Raw genomic sequence first — 24,625 nt, forward strand, 5'->3', positions numbered from 1 at the left:
AAATAATTGTATATGTTTGCAAAAATTTAGTGGTAAGGATGGTCATCACAGCATTTTTTTTTAATTTTAACAATTAAAAGTTAGAAGCAATGATCAACAAAACACTAAGTAAATAAAAAGAAATACCATATATGATAAAAATTGACATAGTTTGAGATAGATTGTTAAATGAGGCAAAACAGTTTATGAAACTCCATGATGTCATTTTTTTATTTTTTAAAGAAAAGGGTATATATCATATAGTAAAATATATATATGTATATGTAGGTGTTGGTAATTTTTTTAAAAAATCTACTGTATGTATTATACAATTTAAAAATTCAAGAAATATTTCTAAATGAAGTCTCTAGGCAGTGTAGGATTTCTAAAAATAGTCATTCTTCTGGTCTTTTTTGTCTCTAAATGGTAATTTCTCATTATAAAGTAATATTTTAGACTAATAAATCTGGCCTTTTCCTTTTCAGTCAAGTTTGTAATTTCTTACAAAAAAGAAAACCAGTTATCAAACGAAGGAATATTGGGACATATCAGTTAGAAAGACATTGCTGAAAAAATAGGGGTTTTAAAAATCAGATGCCCATTAATGTTAAAGAGCTGCAGTGTAGCTCAGTGAGTGAAGACACCTGCCATATGTCTGTTTTCCGGCACAGCATGGTAATTTACAATTACAATTAGTGTGTTTATATACCTCAGAGTAGTTAACCTATATTTAGAATATAATATAAGCCCAAATCATTTTCATGTTTCTGAATGTTTACTTTTCAATTTTAAAAAGCATTCAGAAATACCAAAATCCTGGTTTTTTCACAGTAGTATTCTCCCTACTTGTCATATTTGAAGCACCTAGATGAATATAAATGAGATCCGTGGATTTTCAGATTTGAGGGCAGGGTCATTCCTGTGATTACAGCCCCAGCCGATTGAAAGATGAACTGTCATGAAGGGGATCTATTCCAATACCCAGCAAAATCCTTAAAACGAGGTGTTAGCGTGCCTGTGGAAACACCAATGAGGAGAACCATTGCAAGAAGCTTTAGAAGACTGTGTGGTTTCCCTGACGGGCCACCTCCAGAAAACAACCCTGCAGGCAGGTCAGTTGGGCTGCTGCTCTGCCACCTTACTGTTTAGCTGTGAGCCCTGCTTTGACTTCTGCAGCCACAAAATTAGCTCTGTTGGCATTGAACTTGGGCTTCTTAGGCTTCCTTCTTCCAGTATCCAACGAAATCACAAAATACAAACCAGCTTCACTTACTGCTATTGACTCTTCTGCTGATGGCCTGCCAAAGACTATGGTTGGAAAAGGAAAAAGTGAAGCCTTCCTGGAATTCACTACATTTTAAAATCAATGTTCCCTTCTAAAATTGTACAACTTGTTATACATCTATTCTTCTTTTCAAAAGGAGTAACTATATTGTTTGATAGTTAGTCCTCTTCTTCCTTCCAGGTTGTATGGTGTAGACCTTCTTTTAGAAGTCAGTGCAGTGGCCAGGGCAGTGTATAAGATGCATTAAGTGGAATAGTTGTCTTAGAGTGGATGGTGATGCTCCTGGAACAGCTGTGAAACTTTGGGTATTATTGATTGAGTAGTGGGCAAATCTCAGCATAGACCTTTTTTGTGGAAAGAGAATTAGTTTCAGTATGCCATGTGTTAGTTAGCTAGTGCTCCATAGTGAAGTACTACAGCTTGGGGGGCTTAAAGAGCAGAAATTTATTTTCTCACAGTTCTAGGGGCCAGAGGTCTGAAATCAAGATGTCACAGGGTTGCTTCCTTCTGAGAGCTATGAGGGGAGGATCTCTGTTCCAGGTTCATAGATGGTATCCTTTACCCTTTGCTTCACATTATCTTCCCTGTGTACATATCTGTGTCCAAATTTCCTCTTCTTAGAAGGATGCTAGTCGTTGGATTAGGGCTACCCTAATGACATCATTTTAATATAATTATCTGTATAAAGATCCTTTCTCCAAATAAGGTCACATTTTGAGGTACTAGGGTTTAGGACTTCAACATATGAACTTTAGTGGGAAACAAGCTAAAATGCCAGCCTAATTAAAATTTAAGCTAGATTCAATGATTTGTTAATGTAGTCATTGAATAAATACTGAGTACCTTATATAGCAGGTGGTGTCCTACATGCTAAGATACAGTGGTGACCAAAACAGGTTCATCCTGACCCTCAGGGAGCTTAAAGTATGCTGAGGCACCCATATCAAACAAACAAACATGTGATGACTACTTGTGATAAATAGGATGGGGTGTCAGGTGTTGGGGTCTTCATTTAGATTTATGGTCCTTTTGTTACATGAGTATTGCCTCTGATAACATCAATTGTTAACCAATATTCTAAACCAGAGGGATTGGCAGAGGAAGTGTGATTCCTTAGCCAAGGCATAGCTGGGGAGACAGGCATTTCCGGGTTCAAGTCTCAGCTCAGTAACCTACGATCTCTGTTACTTGAAATGACTTACATCTTTCAGCCTCAGTTTCTCATCAGTAATATATGTCTAGCAATCCACAGGGTGAGAGTTGATAAACAGATAAAATCAGGTCATATAGTAAGAAACCCCTAGGACTTCCCTTTTATACAGTAGGCACCCAATCATTTTTCTCTTCATTATATCTTCATTGTACCTTATCTGTGCTTTATGTATAGCTCATAAATTCTTCTTTTGCATGATAGGAACTTTCATATAGTAGGTGCTCAGTGATCAGTAGCCAAAACTGAATGAATGAAAGAAAAGAAAAAGTAGAGACAGTAGTTTCAGTTGCTAGAAGACTTACTATCTGATACTGGGAAATGACTTTTGAAATTGTAGTAACCAGAAAACATTTATAAAGCCAGTTTCCATAGCTGTCAAATGACAACTAAGTAAGGGAACGAATGATAAGGTTTTGGAAGGATTTAGATAAAGACTTTTTGAAAACCCATATAACGTCTTATAATTGAAAGGAATGATCTCTGAAGTTGTTTCTAGCTATAATAATTGTAAGAGTCTCCATGAATAAGAACAAAACAATGCACTGCAGGTTGAATGTAGAGGCTACAAGGATACAGGGAATAGGAATGGACAGAGTTGGGTGACAGTGGTCCTCCTACTGTGATCACCACTTAAACCTTTCCTTCCTGGTCTCCTGCTGTGGTCACAGTTGCCTCCCAAATGCAAGCACAGTCCTGCCTTTACTCATGCTGTTTCTTCATTGAACATCCACGTGCTCTGGCTTTGCTGTCCAAAGCCTGCTGTGTTAGTTTGCCAGGGCTGCCACAACAAAGTACCACAGATTGGTGGCCCAAACAACAGAAGTTTATTGTCTCACAGTTCCAGAGACTTGAAGTCCAAGATTAAGACATGGATAGGATTGGTTCTTTCTGGGGCTGTGAGGGAAGGATATGTTCAAGGCCTCTAAGGCCTCTCTCCTTGGTTTGCAGGTGGCTGTCTTCTGTCTAATGTCTCTTTACACTGTGTTCCCTCTATACATGTCTCTGTGTTCAGATTTCCCCCTTTAATAAGGGCACCAATCATATTGGATTAGGGCCCACCTTATTGACCTCATTTTACCTTGATTACCTCTGTAAAGACCCTGTCTCCAAATAAGGTCACATTCTGAGGTTTTAGGGGTTAGGATTTCAACATATAAATTAAGGAGAGGAACCCATTTCAACCCGAAACACCTGCCACTCCTGATACAGTGAAAATATAGGTGTGTGTTGTGGAAGAAGGTGTAGGAACCCAGAGAGACTTGTTTATTTTTTCTTACAAAGGAGTTAAATAAGAGCTGGTGTAGTGGAAAGGAAAGAGCATTAACCATAGAGTCAGACAGCCCCAGATCTGCATTCTGTCTCGAGGCCATTCACACAGGTAACATCACCACTCCAGGGTTCCCCCTCAGGAAAATTTCAAGAAAAATAACATTTTTCCCTCCCAATGAATGACTTTACGGGCTGAAGAATTACAGTAGCTACTGATTTCTATCTATTTTAGGAGCCGAACAATTGGACTCTCCTCAGCGAGATTGAGAGGCATTATCTTAGGAAGGAAATTTTGGATATTTTGATAAAAATATGATTCTTCCTTTCCCCAGGAAAATCGATATGTGAGCCTATTGAGAAAGCCTTGTCACTTTCTGCTAAGCATTGCCAGCCACTAATTTCATCAAGCTAATGTAACAGGACAGTCAAGTGGCTTGCCTTTAATTTGCTGTGATCATGTTATATTTATGAAAAGCAGAGGTACAACAGCCAATAGCAAGTGTTTAGAGACTGATTGTTTTCATAGTTTTAAGAACATTGCTAAATCTAAGTAGACAGTAAATTTTCTCAGTATGAGAAATGTAAATCATTCTTTCTGTATAATAAGTCATTAAGTACATGAAAATATTACAAATGATTACCTCGTTTCAAACATATTTTCACAACACCAGTCTGCTTGCAAAATTGGTATTACCTTTGAGATTTAAACTAAAGAGGCGGGAAAAGGCTTACCATACGGGGATTTATTGTGTTGTTCTTTCCTCTCCCGAAAAGGCAGTCACAGCAGCACCATAGGCAGAAAAGAATGTTCTGCTACTACTGTGTCACATCATTAAAGTAGTTAATCTAAAGCCATAAATTTTTATCTTCTGGGCCAAGAACTTTAAGGAAAATACTAACAAGAATGTTATACTTTTAAATGAGAAGTGAAAGAATCTTAATCCTTTTTATTTGTGTTTCCAAAAATGGCACCTTCCATAAAAAAATTGTATTTTTAAAATTTTTAAACAGAATTTTTGCACTAGTCAGTAAACTAATTATTTGGTGAACATTCTCTGTGCACATATATACACCATGTGAACATTTAGGAAACAGAAGGTGCCTGAATTTGTGAGATTTAAATATTTTCTCACAGTTGATCCAGTGATAATGCAGTTGAAATAAAACCACATATAAATGAAATACCACTTTCTACAAAAAAGCAAGTATAGGTTTTCTATCATTGTTTTAAAGAGGACAATACTGATTCCATTTATTCAATGGAACATCTTATAAATTGTCAGCATGTTCACCTCCATATGCCTTCTAAGACTAACCCGTGAAACTCTGCCTGTCCTAATCTGCATGTACATTTAATTACAGTATCTGACTACATGTATTTTTAATGCTCAGTATTTGTGCAAATATTATTAAATTTTGAAAGTATAAATAAAGTAATGATTTGGTTTCTCACCTATTCTTTTAAGAAACATGTGCACACGTATACTGATAGTCATATTGTAAATTTATTATGCAAAATATGACCTGTGTAGATCAAAGGTAATACATTAGACCATGGCATGCAAAAGGGTAATGCCCAGCAGAACAGCTTTGGGCCATCTCCCAGACATCCTTGCTGTGGCCCCAAACTAACTCCTGCTTTTCCTCCAGGTTCCACAGTCTCATAAGCAGTAGTAGTATACCCCTGTACTTCCTCACAGATGGAGTATTTACTAAGCACCTGTTAAGGGCTGGGCATTGAAGATTCAGAATTAGACCAGGTTCACTTGGGTTAGATAGAGGAAAGACGTGAGAAAACCAAGGATCACCTCACCAGTGGGCGGTATTAGAGGGAAGGACAGAAGAGCAACACAGAGGAAGGAGCATCTAAGTCAGTGAGGGCTGTCTGTCCCATTTAGAGCGGGGACAACTTGAGCTGAGGAAGACTTGAAGGATGACTAGGGGTTGTTAAGTGGAGGGTGTGAGAAGGGAGAGAGGGAAGACCGAAAGTCAGGAATGGGAGGAAAATAGAAAGGGCTTGGTTTAGACTGGAATCCAGGCTGTGATTAGTTACTGCAATTGAGCGTTAAATACAGTGGCTAAAATCCTGACAGCCATAGCAAAAAGCTATGTAGTTCCCAGTGCATAAACCTAATTAAACAAATCTTTCAGAATGCATTAGGAAAAATATTTCCTCAACATTAAATTTAAAGATTAATATCTCAATCTTAAGGAGACATTGAATAACACAATAGATAATGTCTTGAACTGAAGTACTTCGGTTGTTGTTGCTGTTGTTTAAGACACAAAATCATTTCTTCACATGACTGGTTCTTATATTGGCTTTTGACAAATAGCCTGAGTCTTAATACTAAGATCCAAGGTTCTGAAGGCCTTTGTTCCAGGAAATAAAATAGTTTTGTACAGGCGTAAAGCTTCCAGATGGTTTGCTTTTGCACTACTGATCAGCAAATCTGGAGAAATTAATGGTTAGTAGATCCACTGGTCTATTCTTCTCAAGAGTCAATTGTCTCCAATAGGCTTTTGATAAAAAGCTATTAATCAGTTCCTTTTAGTTTATTACAGTATCATAAGGAACACTGAGAAGAGTTTGATAATTGAAAAACCCATCAAGCACCAAAGACAATGTCTTAAGTAGTAGCTTAGTTGCCTTTGTTTGCAAAAAAAAAAAATGTGATTGGAAACCTTATTGACTGTCGTGGAACACAGTCATTCTGTCTCTGCCCACAGCTCACATCCAAAGAGGGTGCCCAGCATGGTACTGTAGACAGAACTGATATCAGTAAATGTGCATACCAGACAGTTGATTTAAGATAATCAATTTCATCTGTGTTTTATTTGCATATGAAATAAAAATGATTGATATGCTCCTGTACAGAATCATTCTAACAACCAAAAAACAAACAGAAACTCTCATAGGAATTATTGAAAAGTACTTAGCAAGGCATAAAGAAAGATGCAGTGCTTAATAATGCCTTTTTAAATAAAATTTAAAACCTATAGATCTTCAGTTACGAAGTCCAGTGTTGCTTCCATTGTGAATATTGAAATGCTTTAACACTTAAAGTAGTTTTTAAGAAACTTTCTAAAATGACTCCATAGTATCAGTGTAGAATTTGAAGAAGATTAAAATTTTTTTCCTAAATCTTGCAAACCCACCAGTGTCAGAAGCCATCAATAAACACATTGAGTCTTGACACCCATGCTTTGTCTTTGAATACTGAGTGACCCTTTTTAGTGTAAGTTATTTCAGCAAAGTTTGTTTTGAAGATAGGCCAAAAATCTATTAGGATCCAGCATTGACAGATACGTGTCTTACGAGTTTAGGTCACTTCTATAAATCTGAAAATCCCCAAAGTCTCTATAATGAAACAGTTGTTAGGTAAATAATTTGAATCCGGCTCGTGTTTGGGGCATTCCATTGGGGAACTGCCCTTCCAGGCACTTCCTACCAGCAGAGAACAGCTAGAAGGCAGAGAGCCTGAAAACTTTAGGTTTCTCGAAGTTAACTATGTTGGAATTTAAAAAGGATATTTAGAAAGTAGGAGATAAGTAATTATTTTGAGAACACTGAGATATTTTTATTGGAGTTCTTTATAACTCAACTTGAAGTGGAATATAGCTCACACGAAGCATGATGCCAGATGACAGTTATTTTCCAGTCAGTTCCTAAAGTGGTTGATATGTTATAGTTCAAGCAACATGAAAATTCATTCTGGAAAAGCATTTATTGTCCAAGGTCTTCTGCTTTCTTAAGCAAGAGAAATAGATATACCCAGCTCTCAGTTGTTGATGAGTGAATTGTATATTTGCAATTGCATTATTTGACATTATCTGCAACAGAACCATGATCTGTCCCTTATTCCCCAGTTTGTTTCTGTGCCACTTCCTCCCAATACCAAACTCTTGTGTTGTCAATAAATGCAAGCTACTTTTAACTGTGCCTAGAAAAACATCAGAGTAAATCACTTCTCCTCCCCCACCACCCTCCTTCCTTCATTATTTTAAAGTATTAGGAAACTTGGTATGAGTTACTTTGGCTTACCCTTTTTAGTTACCTATAGGACTCACATGGCTAATCCAGACACTTCTTGCCCTTAAACACATATTAACATTTAAAAAATGCCACTAGTAAAATTTACTATGTAGTTATTTTACAGATTCAGATGTGTACACATGAATTCAAGTATGCACACATTAATATCAGCCTCACATTTTATAGGAGTTGAAAAAAGTGTAGAATATAATGTAGCTTTTTCAATTTCTGTTTTAGTACAGACGCTCATCATTATAAATTATATAACTCCAATTCACCTGCTTACCAGAAAAAAAAGGCAGGTATTGATTCATGTAAATAGAAAAGCCCAGGGGTAGATCTGCTTCTGGTACTACTAGATACTAGAGCTCAAACTCTGTGACCAAGACTCTCCCTCCATCTCCTTCTCTACTTTTCCTTGCCTCTTGCCCTCATTCTTTCTTGCTCGTAGACAGGGTTTCCTTCACATAGAAACAGAGGGTAGCTCCAATTAGTTGCAACATTTTCTATTCAGCATTAGCCCAGATAAAAAGCTCTAGCATTCAAATAAGAATCTTAGTGAAAACTCTTATTGGCCCTGCTGGGTACTGTGATGATCCCTGAGCTAATTGCTGAAGCCAGGGAGACCGAATAGTAGGACTGGCTGTGAATGACCAGCCTGGGCCAGCCATGTCTATGAGGGGGCTGGGACGGGGGGAGGACATTGTAATTGCTGCCCAGCAGAGGACTGGGTGACGTGAAGACTGTGTGCTTCCCCAAAGAAGAGCTTTGGACATGTCCACTAGAGTTATCCTTGTATCAGTTTCTCTGGTCTCTTGGAATATTTAATATATGTGTCACAATCAGATGCGTATGTTATCTGATGCAGAGAGAAGAGAAAACATAGGATAACTCAATACCAAAAGATCTTATATTTTGAACACTTGAACTGATCCATCAGCAGACTGTTATTCATGCTTGTGACTTTGAAATCGTTCACACAACGCCCTGAGTCATTTTACTGTGTTTACTGATTCCATGTGCCACTGCGCGGAGGGCCTAGTTGCAGTAGCATTCGTTCCCGCCAGTGCTGTCGGGTCCTGGGCTGGCACCTCTCATTTCCTCACCTGGATCCTAAGATAGCTTAATAGCATCTGTACCATAGACCAGTTTTAACATTTGAACATACACAGGCTTAGTCCACTAGTTCTTCCTACTAATCCTACTTTATCCATTACGCTTCAAATTACTCTTCTCAGGGGAGAGCTGCTAATATTTGGGGCTTATTTTCCCCAATATTTAATTTCTCTCTTGGTCATGCTTTCATTTGGTATCTCTCTTCTAACACATAGTAATAGATTGTAATCATCTGTTTTATAGAAATTCTTTCAGATTACCAGAGTTCTGTACTTTGGGAAAAATTGTCCCTTAACTCTCACAGATAAATATATTATGTTTGATTTTTTTAATTGCAGTAAAATTTTTTTAATGTGGGATCTGTTATGTTATCCACAAATTATTTTTATGTCTAATTGAGATAAGATAGGTTCTTGCAATCTGTTTGCTTTTGTCCTTTTCCCCAATTCTGGTTTTCTGTTTCTTATTCCCCTACTTATTTTATTGTATGTGATCTTCTTGTTATCTGCCTTAAATCCTTTATGGGAAGAAGTGGGGATATCAACAAGTCAAGCAAACTGAAATCCCCAATGCATCATTTGCTCTTCCTCCTCTTTTGTCCTTAGAGAAGACAGAAAATGTATGATCAGTGTCCTCTCAATGCTTTAAATACAGTAAGGATATTTAATATAACCTAGTGACTCTATTTCAAAGTTAGATTGCTCTCACACACAGAGAAGAAACTTATTAAATATATTGATAGACAAATCAATTTATTATAAAATACTGTTTCATTGTGATTACAAGACAGTTTCAGCTACTTGAAGTCTGAATAATATATCTTGCATTCAATGTGATAGGAAAGTGTGTCATACCTTAATTGGCAGTGTTTTTTCCAAGTGGTATGTGGAGTGTTGGTGAATCTTAAAATCAAAGGCATTTGGGGTTTGATGATACGTAATACTCATTATCCATCTACATTTTCCCAAAGAGTTTCATCTAAGTCAAAATTCTGTTGGTCCCATCTTTTAAGAACATCAGGCTACGTGTAAAGATGCCCTTTTGTAAAACTAAGTTTATTTTTGTAACATTAATAGAGATTCCCTAATGTGTCAATTGTATAAAATCAAAATTTTCTTATTGTATTTGTTACCTCACAGCACACTTAGGTGAACAATGCTTTTTTCAGCCATCAGTTTCACAGTTTTTTTTTAATATGCACAAAGAAAAACTACTGGTGTCACTTAGATATTAGTCATTTATTTTTAAGATATAGAAGTAATTTTATATGTTTCATTCAAAGCAAAAACAACATGACGTGAGAACCTACAATGTTATATGTGAAACTATTTACATTAATCTCGATAACTCAGTTATGACTCTTTTGCTTTAAATCTCTTTGGTATGTTTCTGTTCTGATTGACTGCCTGGTTTAAAGATTAATGTTACAGGGTAATTTACTGCAGCTTCACAGATGGTATTTGAATCTTTGTAAATGGGCTTTGGAATCTACGTACAATTCCATATAATGTTAGGCTACCATCAATGTAAATGTTGAACTTAAAACGGTTCTAAAAGATCATGATAGAAATTTCATTATCCCTTTCTGAAAACCGTAAATTTTGAGGAGATTTCATGGGCTAAGTATTTTTACTTCACTAGTGTGGTTAAGGTATAACTAGCTCCTTATATTTGAAATCACCAGTCCCTATATGTTGAAAATAAACATAAAAAATAAATTACCTCGTTTTAAACTATGCTGAAGTTCTAGTCATAGGAGAAGTTACTGTTCTTATTTTTACAGCTTCCTACATGAAATGCTTTATAGAATCCACAAACACACATTGCTTTTAGTGTCTTTCCTTTGATGTCTATAAAAGACCCATTCAGAACGGGAGGTAAGTGCTTCTAATGTGCAGAGCAGAATTTGGCTGAAGTTATTTGAAGCTATTAGAGATAACCTTTCTCTCCATGTCTTTTGAGGAAAAAACTGGTACCAACAATGCCAGTTAAGCTGTAATTAGTGTAACTAACAACTAATAAGAAAGAGCAGACTAGAGGTCATTCTTAAGAATTTAAAGGTATTAACAGGTTAAGGTTGTAGGGCATCCTATCCCCCAGCTTAATCTGTTGCCCTCGCTGGTGAGATTTGTCGAAGTCATCAGTGCCCTCTAACCCCGAGGTGTTGCTCTCTCATAATTTATTGGTCACATGCCAAGTTCCTCTTTCCTGTCTAGTGAGATGACTCTGGGAATGGCAAATTCATTTTAAAGTTCTTGTTTCAAATGCCTGCAGATTTCCAGCTTTTTAATGTAGATAAAGGATTATAGCTTAATTTGTTTTAATGTTCTTGTCCTACCAGCCTTAGACTACACTGAAATTGTCATTTTGCTGTATTACAGAATATAATTTGTTGAGATGATTTAACATGTATTATAAGAGGAACGCTAAAAAATCTAACTATTAAATCAGCTGTTGTGTAACTGATTCTAATACATACTGAATATTCCACTTCTTATGAGCCACTTCTTCAAGTTTAATTGCCCACCGGTGGCTTTTGTTTATGTTTACGGTCAACTCTAACACACTTAAAGGGTAAGAACTTAACAGAGGAATAACCCTTTGTTTCATGAGGTGTGGTTAACCCCCCTCTTCTAATATCTGGCTTTGGATTCTTCCTCATCTTATTACACGATACCAACACATAAACAAGAGGAATGCCATCGAATTTTAATCATTCTTTTCCTTTTCCCATCAAGATTGTTTCTGTAGTTTCTTTCTACCTAGATAGGTTTTTTTCCCTCTCTTTTAAAGCAATAAGCAGCAAGACAGCACTATTAAAAAAGAGTCAAAAAGAAACTTTCCCTTTCAACTTTTTATGTTACCAACTTGGTCTCAGACTATCGTTACTATCATATGTATCACAGATTTTTCAAACTGTAGATTATTTATTACCCATGAAATAAGCGAGGGCAGGCCCCAGTAGCTAAACAAAGTTTTAAAGTAGGAATCATCAAGCCACATGAACCTAAGGAAAAGAAAAGAAAATTTTAAATTCAGGTTTTCCTAGGTCACTGGACACATGGACATCTAAATACTTAGAGTACAGACTTAAAAATCACAGTTCTCAGGTAAGTTCTACAAGAAGAAATTAGAATATATTCTTCCTTTGAGTCCTCCATCTCAGTGTTTTATATGCGTATTACTGGTGGTTTGTAGATGAACCACTTTTTATTTTAGTACTTATTTGTTTATTCTAATATGTATTAGCGAAAAATATGAATAACACATGAAGCCTCTTTAATGGATATTATTGCTTTGGACTAGGCGAAGAGAAAAAGATGAATTGATGTAAAGAAAATAGGTATTTTAATAGTACTGGTAGTTTGTGAATATGGCAAAATGCATGAAAGTGTTACAGAAATGACTGAAGTTAGGAAAACAATGCTCTAAACATGAAATTCCCTTAATGTTTCTTCTAGACAAGAATTCAGAAGTTGTTCTTATGCCTTCATTTCTACACGCTGTATATTGGTCATCATTCATTTAGTTTATGCATATGTGTGTGTGCACTTGGCAGTTTCATCTTTTGTTTCCAGAACAAGCCAGCTTTTCTGGGCTTCAGTCTTGGGCTAAATAATATCTAAGGTTCCTTCCAGGCAAGGTTGTCAGTCCTCAGCAGACAAATTCCTCAAGTTTGGGAACCAAGTATATATAACTTGATCTAAGCAGTAGTCAGCATAGTGACAACCACAAATCACCATTAATACATGAGTCCCCACTGATTGACCCATATGTTCTAATAATGAATGTAAGAATGTTTTTGTATATCCATGTGCTTGCCCCAACCTAACAAACAAGTTTAATTGTCGCATCAATAATTTTAAAACATTTTTAAAATAGCAGACTGGTGCTACTTAAAGTTCACACAGACACCAGTCTCTTTTCATGCTAGGATTTCCTGAGCAATGACACCAAGGACAGTATCGGGCAGTCTTACTTTTTTCTTCTTCCACACTATCTTACGATTAACAATGAGAGTAAGACATCAAAGCTGAACTGACTTCAAAGCCTGCAACACTTATGGTTTCCAGCTATTACTGTAACCAGCCACTTCGCCCTAACAGCAATTCATCTTACAGAGCTGCCTTGCCGGGTTCCACCCCTCTGCTTCCCACCTTCCCCTTTTCCAAACCTATCAAATTAAAAACTATCCTTTAAACAAATCTCAAGTTTAAACCAGTCCAAAGAGTTAGCATTATCTGTTTAATTTCAGGATTTTACCACTAAAAAATAAACCATGTTTATTTATGTATTCACTTTCCCCCAAAATAGGCCTTATATTACGTGGCCTTAAGCTATGTTCGTATTAAACATACAGTGTTCTTCATTTTGTTTATTTCAGAAGTATAATATACACACGTAGGTAAGATTGTGTATACACCTACCGTTTTACTTGGGGGTCACAAAATGCAATATTAAAAGGTGAGTCTGGCTCTGTAAAGCAGTAAAGTTAAAAGGAATGAAATTTAAAACATGGACTGTCCGTCATAAATGCATGAAATGTAATTTTTAGAGGCACATGCTTTCTCTAGTTAAGAAAATAGTAATAATAATTTTGGATATATAATTTTCCTGCTATATAAAAGTTGATATATTAATATTTGAGTTTCTCCTTTACTTATAACTAAGTAGGTACTAAAATATTATGCAGACCAGCTTCTTGATATAGAGGTATCATCAGTTGAAGAGTTTCAACTTTTCTTTAAATGGCCAAGATAAAAATTTCAAACTATTTTCCTTGAACAATTTGATAAAGTTGATGGCGGGTTTTCAGTACCATGGGAAAGGGGTGGGGGGAGCAGTGCTGGAAATCTAACAGAGAGCATCCAGATCTTCAAGTTATGGCACCAAAGGACTCACAGAGACCTAATGATTTAGCTGTTCTCAACCCTGAACCAACTATGACATTCTTAGTACTTTATGACAAAAGCTTTGATTGTGGATTATGGAAATTAAATAAGCTCAGTATAATGATTATATTGTTTGAGAAATGGAATGGGCTGCATTGTAAACTAATGAGCTTTCCATCTTTTGAAGCATTCAAGGGAAGGCTCAGTGACCACTCTTCAGTAATTTGATAGAAGGAATTCTTACATTTGGGAGAGATTAGACTAAAGAATCTTTAATACCTATTTCAATTCTACACTTCTGTGTTTCTAAAATTAAAGGATGTGATGAAATAGGGTTGAAGATTAAGTAGTGGTGATAGCATGTGACTGTTGTCTGCAGTCCAATAGTTAGATGGATTACAAAGAAAGACTCGTAAATGGGTATCTTGAAAGAAGTTGAAAAAGAAAAGGCATGTGGCCTAAAAAGATAAAGGTAAACAACAAAATGATGCACTTCTCTTCTGGTGTAGAAGATTGGGAGGGAAAGGAACCTACTCTAAAGTGCTCAGAGAACAGAGCATAAGGAAAAGGCAAGAGGGAGCTTTTTTAAAGACTGGGATTTTTGGAATGCTGGAAATAGAAACCAAAGAAGTTTATGTCTGTATTACTTAAAGGAAGGGAACAAAACAGGTAGGAAAATAAGAAGTGAACATTTCAGCTTATTGAAGATAGACAGTAGATGGACTTTTTGAAAAATTGCCTTTGACTTGGGAAGGATATTAAAAAGGGGTTTCTACAATGAAATAATGTGGCCACAGCACATTGTGAGCAAGATAGCCTTTGCACATGTCTTTTAACAGACAGAAAAGAAAGGGAGAATTGAGGAAGAGAAAGCCCCAGGAGTCATGCAAAGATATGATGCAAAAGTGCCTGGAAGGGTTAACAGTAGAAACAGAAGGACTATGTTGATTGAAAGTGATGGAAATCTTATCTGTAGGAAATTTATTAATTAGTGGTTCTCCCAAGTTCTGGTTGAAAAGCATAATAATTGCAGGGGACTCAAAAAATACGATGTGAGTATAGAATGATGAGAGTTACTAACCAGTATGTGGCTTTGGGCCTGTTACTTCGTTTCCCAGGATCTCTCATTGTTTGAAATATGAGGTAGGTAGATGATTTCCATGATCTTTTCCAGCTCTGAGATTCTCTCCTGGGGCCTTAATTAAGACTGAATCAAACACACACTCCATAGTCTAAGACTTCATACAGACCCAATGTTTCCGTTTGCAACACCTGGTTTATTCTGACCTATAGGTAATTGATAGCAGGTAGAAAACTCAGGATAATTTTGTGAAGATTCTGATATTTTGAGGTACCTGAAAGTTATGGAGAAGTCTCCTGTATGGGAAGATAGGAAGAGAAGATACCAGCGATGCTGGAGAAATGAAATCGTGCTAGAAAAGCGATGTTGAACCCCTCCAGTTGAGTTTAACAAAATTATCGGATGTCCAAAGAAGACATCCCTGAGAGACCTGGCAGGGTTGCCTCAAGAACAGAGTAGGCATTTATGTCAGAAGCAAATCCTTACAGATTTGATTTATTAGTAATAAAGTGGTAAGGAAATCTCATTAATAGATGCTTTCTGGTAAAGAGGAAAGAAGTACCACCAAAGAATACTTAGAGGTAAGAAAAAGCTAGAAAATACAAACTCTATAAAGATGAAAAATATGGAAAAATAATCTGAATTGCCATTTAAACCTAAAATCAGTAACATTGTTAAGGCAGTTTTTCTCAGTAATAAACCATTCTTTAGAAGTAAAATGGATAGACCCTTTTATGTTGTTGTTAAAATAATTAAGCATTCTCCAAAAAGTGTTAGTTCTCTCATTTCCAGGGGATAGATTTTATACTAGGGTCATACAACTAACGAGAGTTTATATATGACTATTTATTATCTTTGCGGGCATTAAAGAGTCTACTTTAATACACAATTAAATTATGGTTTGTATACATTGGTATATTTTTTTCCCAAGCTCTTGTGCTCTGGGTTTCCTGAATAGCCATAAAAAACTTCTTATCACTATGCCGAGCCATATTGTATCCTCTATTTTGAAATAAGGATATGAATTCTTACAGCAACATTAATATTATTTAGCACTTAAAATTACATTGTTATTTTCAGACTGGGAACTTTATGCCCATCCTCTTTTAAATGGTTTATTAATCTCTAATGAAGTTTGTCTTACAAATAACGCACTAATAGAAAGTTAGAAATAAGTGTGATTCTCTGAGTGTGTTCTGTGTAACAGTTTATACCGTCAGTCCTGATCACTGACATGCTCTCCCCAGCTAAGTACCATTAATCCATTTACTGCTGCTCATTGGAATGAAGAGAAATTACCAGAGTTTTCCATATGTTTAAGTGAATTCGTCTGTATTTGTGGATTATCTAGCTTTCTTATTTTTCTATATGTATGGCCCTTTTGAAGATTCCTAATGCCAATACCCTTTTTACCCCCCCCCCAAAAAAATCAGCAGCAACCACGACAACAACAAAAAGCAACTGTGGCAACAGGTCTGAGTCCTTTGGCTGAAGTCCAGCTTACCGGTTGTTTTACCACATTTAGTTCCACATCAGTGACTTGAGAAGGCAGAAGTGGCACCACTCTGTGCTGACCTATTGGTCATGACCACTCCTACCTCATTCTTAACATTTTCATCCTAATCTACTTCCACACATAATGTACTTCTGCCGCAGTAAAAGAAGATGTAAAAATCTAGAATCAATTAACCAATGCAGTAGCTCAGGACCCACTGGGCCTTTTTCCCTCCGTGTTACAATTTAAAGCATTTGATGGGTAGAAACCATCTCATCCTATGTTTCACATGTGAAAAGAGACCATCAAAAAAAGTCTCCAAAACCTAAATTAAATATGTATATCAAAGTACCACCATAAATAGACAGTATATATTTATTTGGTCTAAAGAATATACTTTAGCCTTCATCAGGAAAAAAAAAATATGCCTTGTGAATGGCTGATTGTGCTGTGCACATTGAATCAGAATGTCAGAATCTTCTAAATAAATTGTTATTATGGAAAAAGGCAGAACTTCAGCTCTGGATTTATGTAATTCACTCCATTGTAGATTTTTTTCATTGAAGAATACATTTCTCTGCCATAAATTGCACTGAGTACGAACAGCAGAGTCATTTGAGGTTCATTGAAAATATAGGAGAACATCATGTTTCCTGTCCTTTTGTTAAACTTGGCATATTGATTTTTTTTTGCACAGCTTGCAGCACAGAAATGTGATATACAGCTACAGCAAGACAAGCTAACCACATGTGAATTTGTTAAGTACTGCTGGATTAGCAGAAATTGTCTGACTGTGCAAATAGCAAGATTTGACTTTGCCAGGAACTCTTTATGACTTAATCAATTAAAATAACAAGTTTTGATTTTATTGCCCTGAATAAATCATTAGCAAAACTCATTTTCTCCTGATCACTCATTTGTAGGATGTTTACATTCATTTTGTTTCTGTATTTCAAGCACAGTAAGAAATATGTAGGATTTGAACCAAAAGGTTAAAGTCAGATATAGTTTTAATAGTGATCCATACATTTTTTAAGAACGAGACTCTAGATTTTATTTAAATTTACCATTGCTTTTCTTTTTAAGTATCTAGTGTTCGTGCTTTTGTTCCCTTTAGGCTTGAAGGTAGCAAGATTTGGATTTGACTAATACTTCTTACTGCATTTGAATATAGGACCTTGTGTAAAGGGAGTCTCTGCAGTAGGGCTGGCTTGCTCTTCTCCTCACCTTATTAAACCTCCTCCTTAAATGTGTCCATTATACAGTTCACCTTGCTGACTTCAAAGAGTAGAGATGGAGGGAAGATGAGCTGTAAGTCCACAGAGTGGGCTTCCCATGGCTTCTTAGAAATGCTAATGCATTATCTATCAGGCTTATAAAGTTCTCTGAGTTCTCTTGGAAGCAGATAAACCATTATGTGGTTTTCTGCAGAACAAAACTGACAATCTGTCCAAAGCTAGGAAATGTGCGTAATGTCATATACCCGTGATCATGCTGTCACCTGCCTTTTAAGAAAATACTTTCTTTAAAACATCTCAGTCTCTCTCAGTGGAGACTTCCCTTTAACAAGCAAGATTTTTTTTCTCAAATTTTTTTTTCAAAATTGTCTCTCTTTGCTCGCATTACTTTTGAACAGGTGGACATCTTATGAGATTGCATGCCAAATTTATTAGAAACAAGTCTTTTAAAATTATCTATTAAAATCAAAAAAGCACAAAGCCTTAGTTGTTCCCCTATTAAAAAAAGGGGGGGAGTCAGAGCAACGAAGAAAGTGCCACTGGTTTGTGTTAGGTGACACTGTGCCCTGCTTGTCTAATTTGATTACACAGAGCCCCTGAAGCCTCAGGCAAAGCTGATTTTAGCTATAATCAGCTTCTTAACCTTTTGAGAACTAACGTAAACACTACCTAGCGGTGGTTAATTATGTTGCTCTGCTACACACTACAAAGTGCAAAGGTAAAAGTGTAGAACGACGGTAACACATGTTGTGATAAAATTTAACAAGATGACTTAAGGGGATTGCAGCAGAGTACAGTTCTGTATTTGCGATAAAGTTTAAATTAATAAAGAGGCATAAGGGTGCTTTTTAAAAAAATTTTAGCTACACTTTTTGCTTAAGCTTTTATTCATAAGTGCTGAACATTCACGGACTACTTTGTTTCTTTTTGCTGTCCTCACATTTGTACTTTTCTCCAAAATCCTCTTTTGAGTATGCATGCATTTTAGAACCTTGTCTGTTCATACTCTTTCATTCTTCCATTTTCAGAGTAAACAAAAGTGATTGCAGTATCCATACAGGAAGAATAAAATCCGCTTGCTTCACTTTCCCAGATAGTAAAAATTCATTCGGGGAAGAATGGAGTTTCGTTTTAGTTTGATGGAATATTTTGGTTTTATACGTAGAGGTAAGAACCTAACTTTTTGATTTAAAACAGGAGCTCTTGCTACAGGAATCTGATGTGTCATATGGGAAATTAATATGTAAGATGATTTTAGTGTCTGTAGTTGGTGTAACTCTGGTGTAGTGATGTGACTAATGGGGTGGAGAACCATAAAGACTGACAAATGTACTTATCAGGGCTATCTCCTCAAAGTCATATTTGCTGGGAAAATTCCACTAGGAGAATATTCTCCTGAGGAAGGGTTGCAGGTGACCAGGAGAATATATGGAGGCGTAAGTCATACCCCATAGTGGTAAGCTTCTGCACCAGCAATTTTACCTGAAAGTTCATGCTTCGAAAAAATTCTAAAGGGTAGAATCTTAATGCTCCCCAGTGACACATCTTATAAACAGTCATTCTGTGTGGAATTAAATGGAGACGGAGGGGAAGGTTCAGACTAAAGATTAACTGTAATTTTTTAAATCGAAGGTCAGTCCCTCATAAATGAAATGAATATCCTACAAGTGTGTATTATTGCAGTGTAGTTTATGTTGTAGTTACAGTGAACTTAAAAACTGCATGTAAAGAAGTAGATTCGGACAGGTGGGCATCGTGAGGCCTTTCACGGTTTCTGAGACTTTGGGGAGTGTTCATGGGGCAGCAGCACGGCCTGCTCCTTTCGTCAAACTTGGCCACGTGGTGAATGAAGGTGACCTCATTAATAAGTAATGTAAATTCATTCACATAAATGCCACTTGAAAGAAGGGGTTCAGGTAGGTTTTATAACTATATGCAATACTGAAAATGAAGCCAGATAGTAGGTAACTGGACCTTTTTGGCCCCTTGCAGAAATAGTTTAACTGAATTGTATTCTCTGTCTTGTAATCAGCTTGTTAAAAGAAACAGTTACATAAAATTCCCCATTACAGCTTTTATAGGTATCTTTTAGATGAAATGCTTTTTATTTTATGTCACATATTATAAAAATATAATACTTACCTGTTCAGCATCCTGGTATGAATGGAAGGGACTAGTCAAGACTGGAGGCCACAGGCTCCAGCTGCCCTGAGGACTGGAGGATCACTGTCTCTGTGCACCACTGCAACCCAGTCAGGGCCAATGATGGGCCAGGGGTGGCTAACTTAGAGGCAGTAACCCACTACGTCTTAGGAGGACCACAGGAGAAAAGCTTCCCAAAACTCAGTTCTCCCCCACACGATTATTCTATTATCATATGGACAACAAAAATCTTATAGTATGTTATTCCAGCAGTTTCCAGACTTTGTTCCACAAGAGTATGAGCATTACCAGTTGGGAACCACTGACATACCCATTGTATTCCCCTCCTAGCTTTAGCCATTTGGAAGCTTAGAGCCAAATTTGCATCTCACCTGTAGCCACTAAATGGTACTAGTCATATTCATTCATTATTTATTTGTCCATTTTATGCTTTTGCCTTACTTCTTTAAATCCTTTTGTACTTTCATGTAATTCTATATTGTATTTATTTTTAATAGTATTATTTAAGTAGAATTTACATGCTATACAATAAATCCATTGTAAATGTACAATTTAGTATTTTTTAGAAAATGTTTAGTTGTGCAATCACCACAATCCCATTTTGGAATATTTCCATCATCCCGGAAAGTTTCTTTGTGCCCATTTGCAGTCAGTCTTGCTCCCACCCACAGCCCCAGTCTGCTGTCTCCATAGATTTACCTTTGCTGCAAACATCATATAAATGGAATCATACATTATATGATCTTTTATGTCTGGCTTCTTTTGTTCATAATGTTTGTGAGATTCAGCCATGTTGTATCACTAGTTCATATCACTAGTTCATTCCTTTTTTATTGCTAAATAGTACTCCATAGTATGGATATACCATTTTGTTTATCTGTTTGCCAGTTGATAGACATTTGAATTATTTTCAGATTAGAGCTATTATATATAAGGCTGCTATGAACATTCACATTTGAATCCAGACAAATATTTTCATTTGAGTGTAAACTTAGGAGTGGGTCATTTGGTAAGTTTATGTTTAGCTTTTTATGGAACTATAAAACTATTTTTCAAAGTGGCTGCACCATTTCATATTCACACCAGCAAAGTATGAGGGTTCCAGTTTTTCCACATCCTTACCAACACTTGGTTTGCTCAGTCTTTTTGATTATAGCCATTCCAGTAGGTATTATCTCATTGTGGTTTTGATTTGTATCTCCCTAATAACTACTTGATGTTGAGTGTGTTTTCTTGTGTTTGTTAATATATGTATGTCCTTTTTGGTGAAATATCTGTGTTTCTCTTTCCTATTTTTGATCTGATGTTTGTCTTATTATTGGGTTGAAGGAGTTCTTTATATATTCTGGATGCAAGTCTCTTATCAGATACGTGATCTGCAAATATTTTATCCCAAGCTTTAGCTTATCTTTTCCTTTTCTCAGTGATATTTTTTGAAGAGCAGAAGTTTTTATAAGTTCAAAATTTGATAATTTTTCAATTTATCTTTTTTTTTTTATGGGCTGTGTTTTTGGTGTCCTTTCTAAAAAATCTTTACCAAACCCAAAGTCACAAAGATTATCTCCTATGCTTTATTGTAGAAGTGTCATAGTTTTAGGTCTTACATTTAGGTGTGATTCTTTTTTGGTTGATTTTGTTTATGGTATGTGGTAGGGATCTAAGTTCATTTTTTGGCATGTGGTTATCTCCCAGCTCCATTTGTTGAAAATAACTACCTTTTCCTCATCGAATTGTCTTGGACCTTTCTCAAATCAACTAATGTGGAGTAAGTGTTTATTAATAGACTTTATATTCTGTTCCATTGATCTATATGTCTGTTTTCCACACCAGTACCATAGTGTTTTGAACATTTTGGCTTTATAATGAATTTTGAAATTAGGTGATATAAATTTTTCTTTATTCTCCATTTAGATCATTTGTAATTTCTCTTAGCAATTTTTTTAGTGTTCTTGCACTTCTTTTGTTAAATATATTCTTAAACTTTCATTATTTTTGATGCTATTATGACTGGAATTCTTTTCTTAATTTCTTTTTCAAATTGCTTATTGCTGGTATAAATAATTAAAATTGATTTTTTGCATATTAATTTTGTATTCTGTGACTATGCTAAAAATTTTTTATTAGTTCTAGAATAATTTTGGTAGAATCTTTAGGATTTTCTACATATAGGACCATGTCATCAATGAATAAAGATAGTTTACATCTTCCTTTCCAATATGCATGCTTTTCATTTCTTTTCTTGCCTTACTGTATTGGCTACTATATTGAATAGGAGTAATGACAGCAACTCTAGATTCTGATTTTTTTTCCTTCAGAGTTACTGTTTTTGCTGCAATATTTTTTTAAATTCCTATTTTTGTTTTAGGCTGGCTTCCTAAAGATCACCCCTTTGCCTGCCTAGTTTAAAGGCCTGAGTTTGCTCAGTCATCCCAAGCCAGTAAGGCTCTGTAGATGAATCTGTGTGTGAGTTGCAGAGTATATTAAAAGTTACGCAGTTTTCAAATCTATGTCAACCGTTTATGTTCTACTGGGCTTTCCTAGGATTTTTGTGCCAGTGCTCAGCCTCCCAGTGAAGAGGGGTGTGTGGAGATTCATCTAGTCTCTCAGTGGCTCTTTCACCTCAAGGATCTCCGTGTTAAATTTCTGACTAGTCCACTGGTCTGCTGCTCACCCCAGGTCAGATCAGAACCTCTGTCTAAGAGGGCCATGACTTTGTGGTTAGTTTCCCACCAAGTTTGCTTTATTAGCTGATACCACCACTGGGCATGGTCTTTCTCCTCCTACTTCAGGTTGAGCCATGCTCCTCTAGCAGCAAAGCTGCAGGTTTTCACAGCCAGTCCCATCCTGGAAACTCTACCGTCCCTGCTGAGCTGCAGGCAACACAGATTGACACTGTTTTTACCTGTAGTTCAGCAGTTTTTCATGAATAAACGCTTCTCAATTTGTTGTTTGCCTTTGGTTGATTTCTGGAGTGCTGAAATCGTTGTACTTGACAGTTTTGTCGACTTTTATAGTTGTATTTGGGGAGAAGATTTGCCAATCTCTTAACTTGCCATCTCTGGAAGTCCTGCCTGGGTTTCTTTTCTGTAAGCCACAAATGCTTTTTGGAACAAGATGAAACATTAACTATATAAATACAGAATGAGATAAAATAGAAAAGTAAGGGTAAAGGAAGTATAAAAATAAGAAAATAAATTCCTTATGGTGCAACAATAATTTTTAACTCCTATGACAGATTTTCCCAGTGTGCCTGGGAGTGGAAGTTGTCTTGGTCTTTCGATAGGTTTATTCTATCAGAAAATACAAAATTCTCCCCCCAAAAAACAGGTTTGTATCTGACCAAAAGAAGGAGAACAGGTTGGATCAAAATGCTACCCTGGGATCCTTTTTATTTCATTTTATTTTGTTTTCTCCCAAAGGTCAGATCCCCAAACTTGTACAACTTCAGACTGTAGGACTACTTTACAAAATGTGCGGTGATAAAACTGCCAGATTGAAGGTTTCTTAAGTGCTACTGTCCAAAATCACTAGGCATGCTTGAAGCTAGTAATTCTTGTCAGAATATACACTCTCAGTGTGTGACTTTTATCTGCAGGTGGCAGAGCATATGTTTTAGCACCAAAAAGTGTAAGGTGGCAGTGGGAGGATATTTAATGTGTTGTAACCTATTTTTATTTTTAATGTTTTTTTCCTTATAGCTGCTTAGTTCCGGTCAAAAGCAGGCTAACAAAAACATTTTCAGATCTTAAGGGCTATATTTAAATTACGAAAAAAAATGTTTCCAAATATAATTATGTCATTTGTTTTTATTTAACACATGAATCAGTTATTGGACCAGCGTCTCCCATAAAAGAAAAATACAGGGGTATCTTATGTAACTGAAGTCCAGAGAGGGGGTTCCTCTCTTTAAGTGGATTTTCTGGTTAAAGTATAATTAACCCTTTAAACACTACAGTCACCTTTGTTTTTATCCTTATTGTAACAATCCATTTCCCTGCCATAGGAACCAGCTACCTAGGTATGGCTAGCAATTATTTTTAGCAAACAAATACTACTTAGTATTTTCTAACTAAAGTAGTTCTTTCTACATGATGCAAAGTTATCATTCTGTTTTATCTATAAATCATAATTAAGACCTTAGCTAAAGGACAGGAGTTACAAATTCCAACCCCAACTGATGGGTGTCATTCAGGAAAACAAGCCCAGTGTTGTCAGATTTTCTAGTTTTCCCAAGGAAGCCAGAAATCTATATATTTATTTGAAGTCTCTCGAGTTTTTTTAAGTGTTGTGACTAACTAAGTTTTAAAAGCTATTATATAGGTCTAATAAAATCACTGCCATTTAGATCAGGCCCACAGATAACCGGGTTACCACCTCTGGTGGGGAGGCGTAGGCATAGCTTGTTCTGATGACAGCCTCTGCCAGATTTCCTGTCATATATCTCTTGTTCATAAAAGAATGTTTAACATGCTCCCCAAGTGGTTGTCTTCATTATTTTACTGTAGAATTCTCAGGTCATGTTTTAGTGGAAAATGCACTGAAGTAGAGATCCAAAACACCTTGATTTTGAGGTTAGTAATATTTTTTAAGCCCTTCCTTTGTCAATCAGGCCCTGATCTAAGCCCTTTAGATGTAATAACTCATTTAATTCTAGTTTTGGTTTTGCTTTTTAAAAGTTTTATAATGTTAGTTCAGGCATTTAACTTCTGTAGATCTAGTTCCTCTACTTGACAAATTATGGGAGTATATTTATATGTGACTGAACTCAAAAATCTGTAAGAACACTTTGAGTAGGCAGAGTCTTTCATCCAGAGAATATGAAATTGGATTCAATGACACAAAAATAAGTTGTCAACCA

At 36.1% G+C, this 24,625-nt stretch overlaps 1 protein-coding gene across 5 annotated transcripts in view; it reads left to right on the forward strand.

Moving 5' to 3' along the window:
* The window catches only part of ARB2A (ARB2 cotranscriptional regulator A), a 366,466-nt gene that overhangs the window by 266,540 nt on the left and 75,301 nt on the right, over positions 1-24,625 (forward strand). The window contains exon 11 of one of the 5 annotated variants that reach the window (XM_072958399.1): positions 17,064-17,234. The exons of the other annotated variants lie outside the window; for them this stretch is intronic. Within the exon in view, the coding sequence (XP_072814500.1) occupies positions 17,064-17,083 (20 nt within the window). The 3' untranslated portion in view covers positions 17,084-17,234. Of the gene's footprint in view, positions 1-17,063; positions 17,235-24,625 lie in introns of those variants that run through there. 5 annotated transcript variants of the gene reach the window in all.

This window comes from Vicugna pacos, chromosome 3 (genome assembly GCF_048564905.1).
Source record: "Vicugna pacos chromosome 3, VicPac4, whole genome shotgun sequence".
Taxonomy (NCBI): domain Eukaryota; kingdom Metazoa; phylum Chordata; class Mammalia; order Artiodactyla; family Camelidae; genus Vicugna; species Vicugna pacos.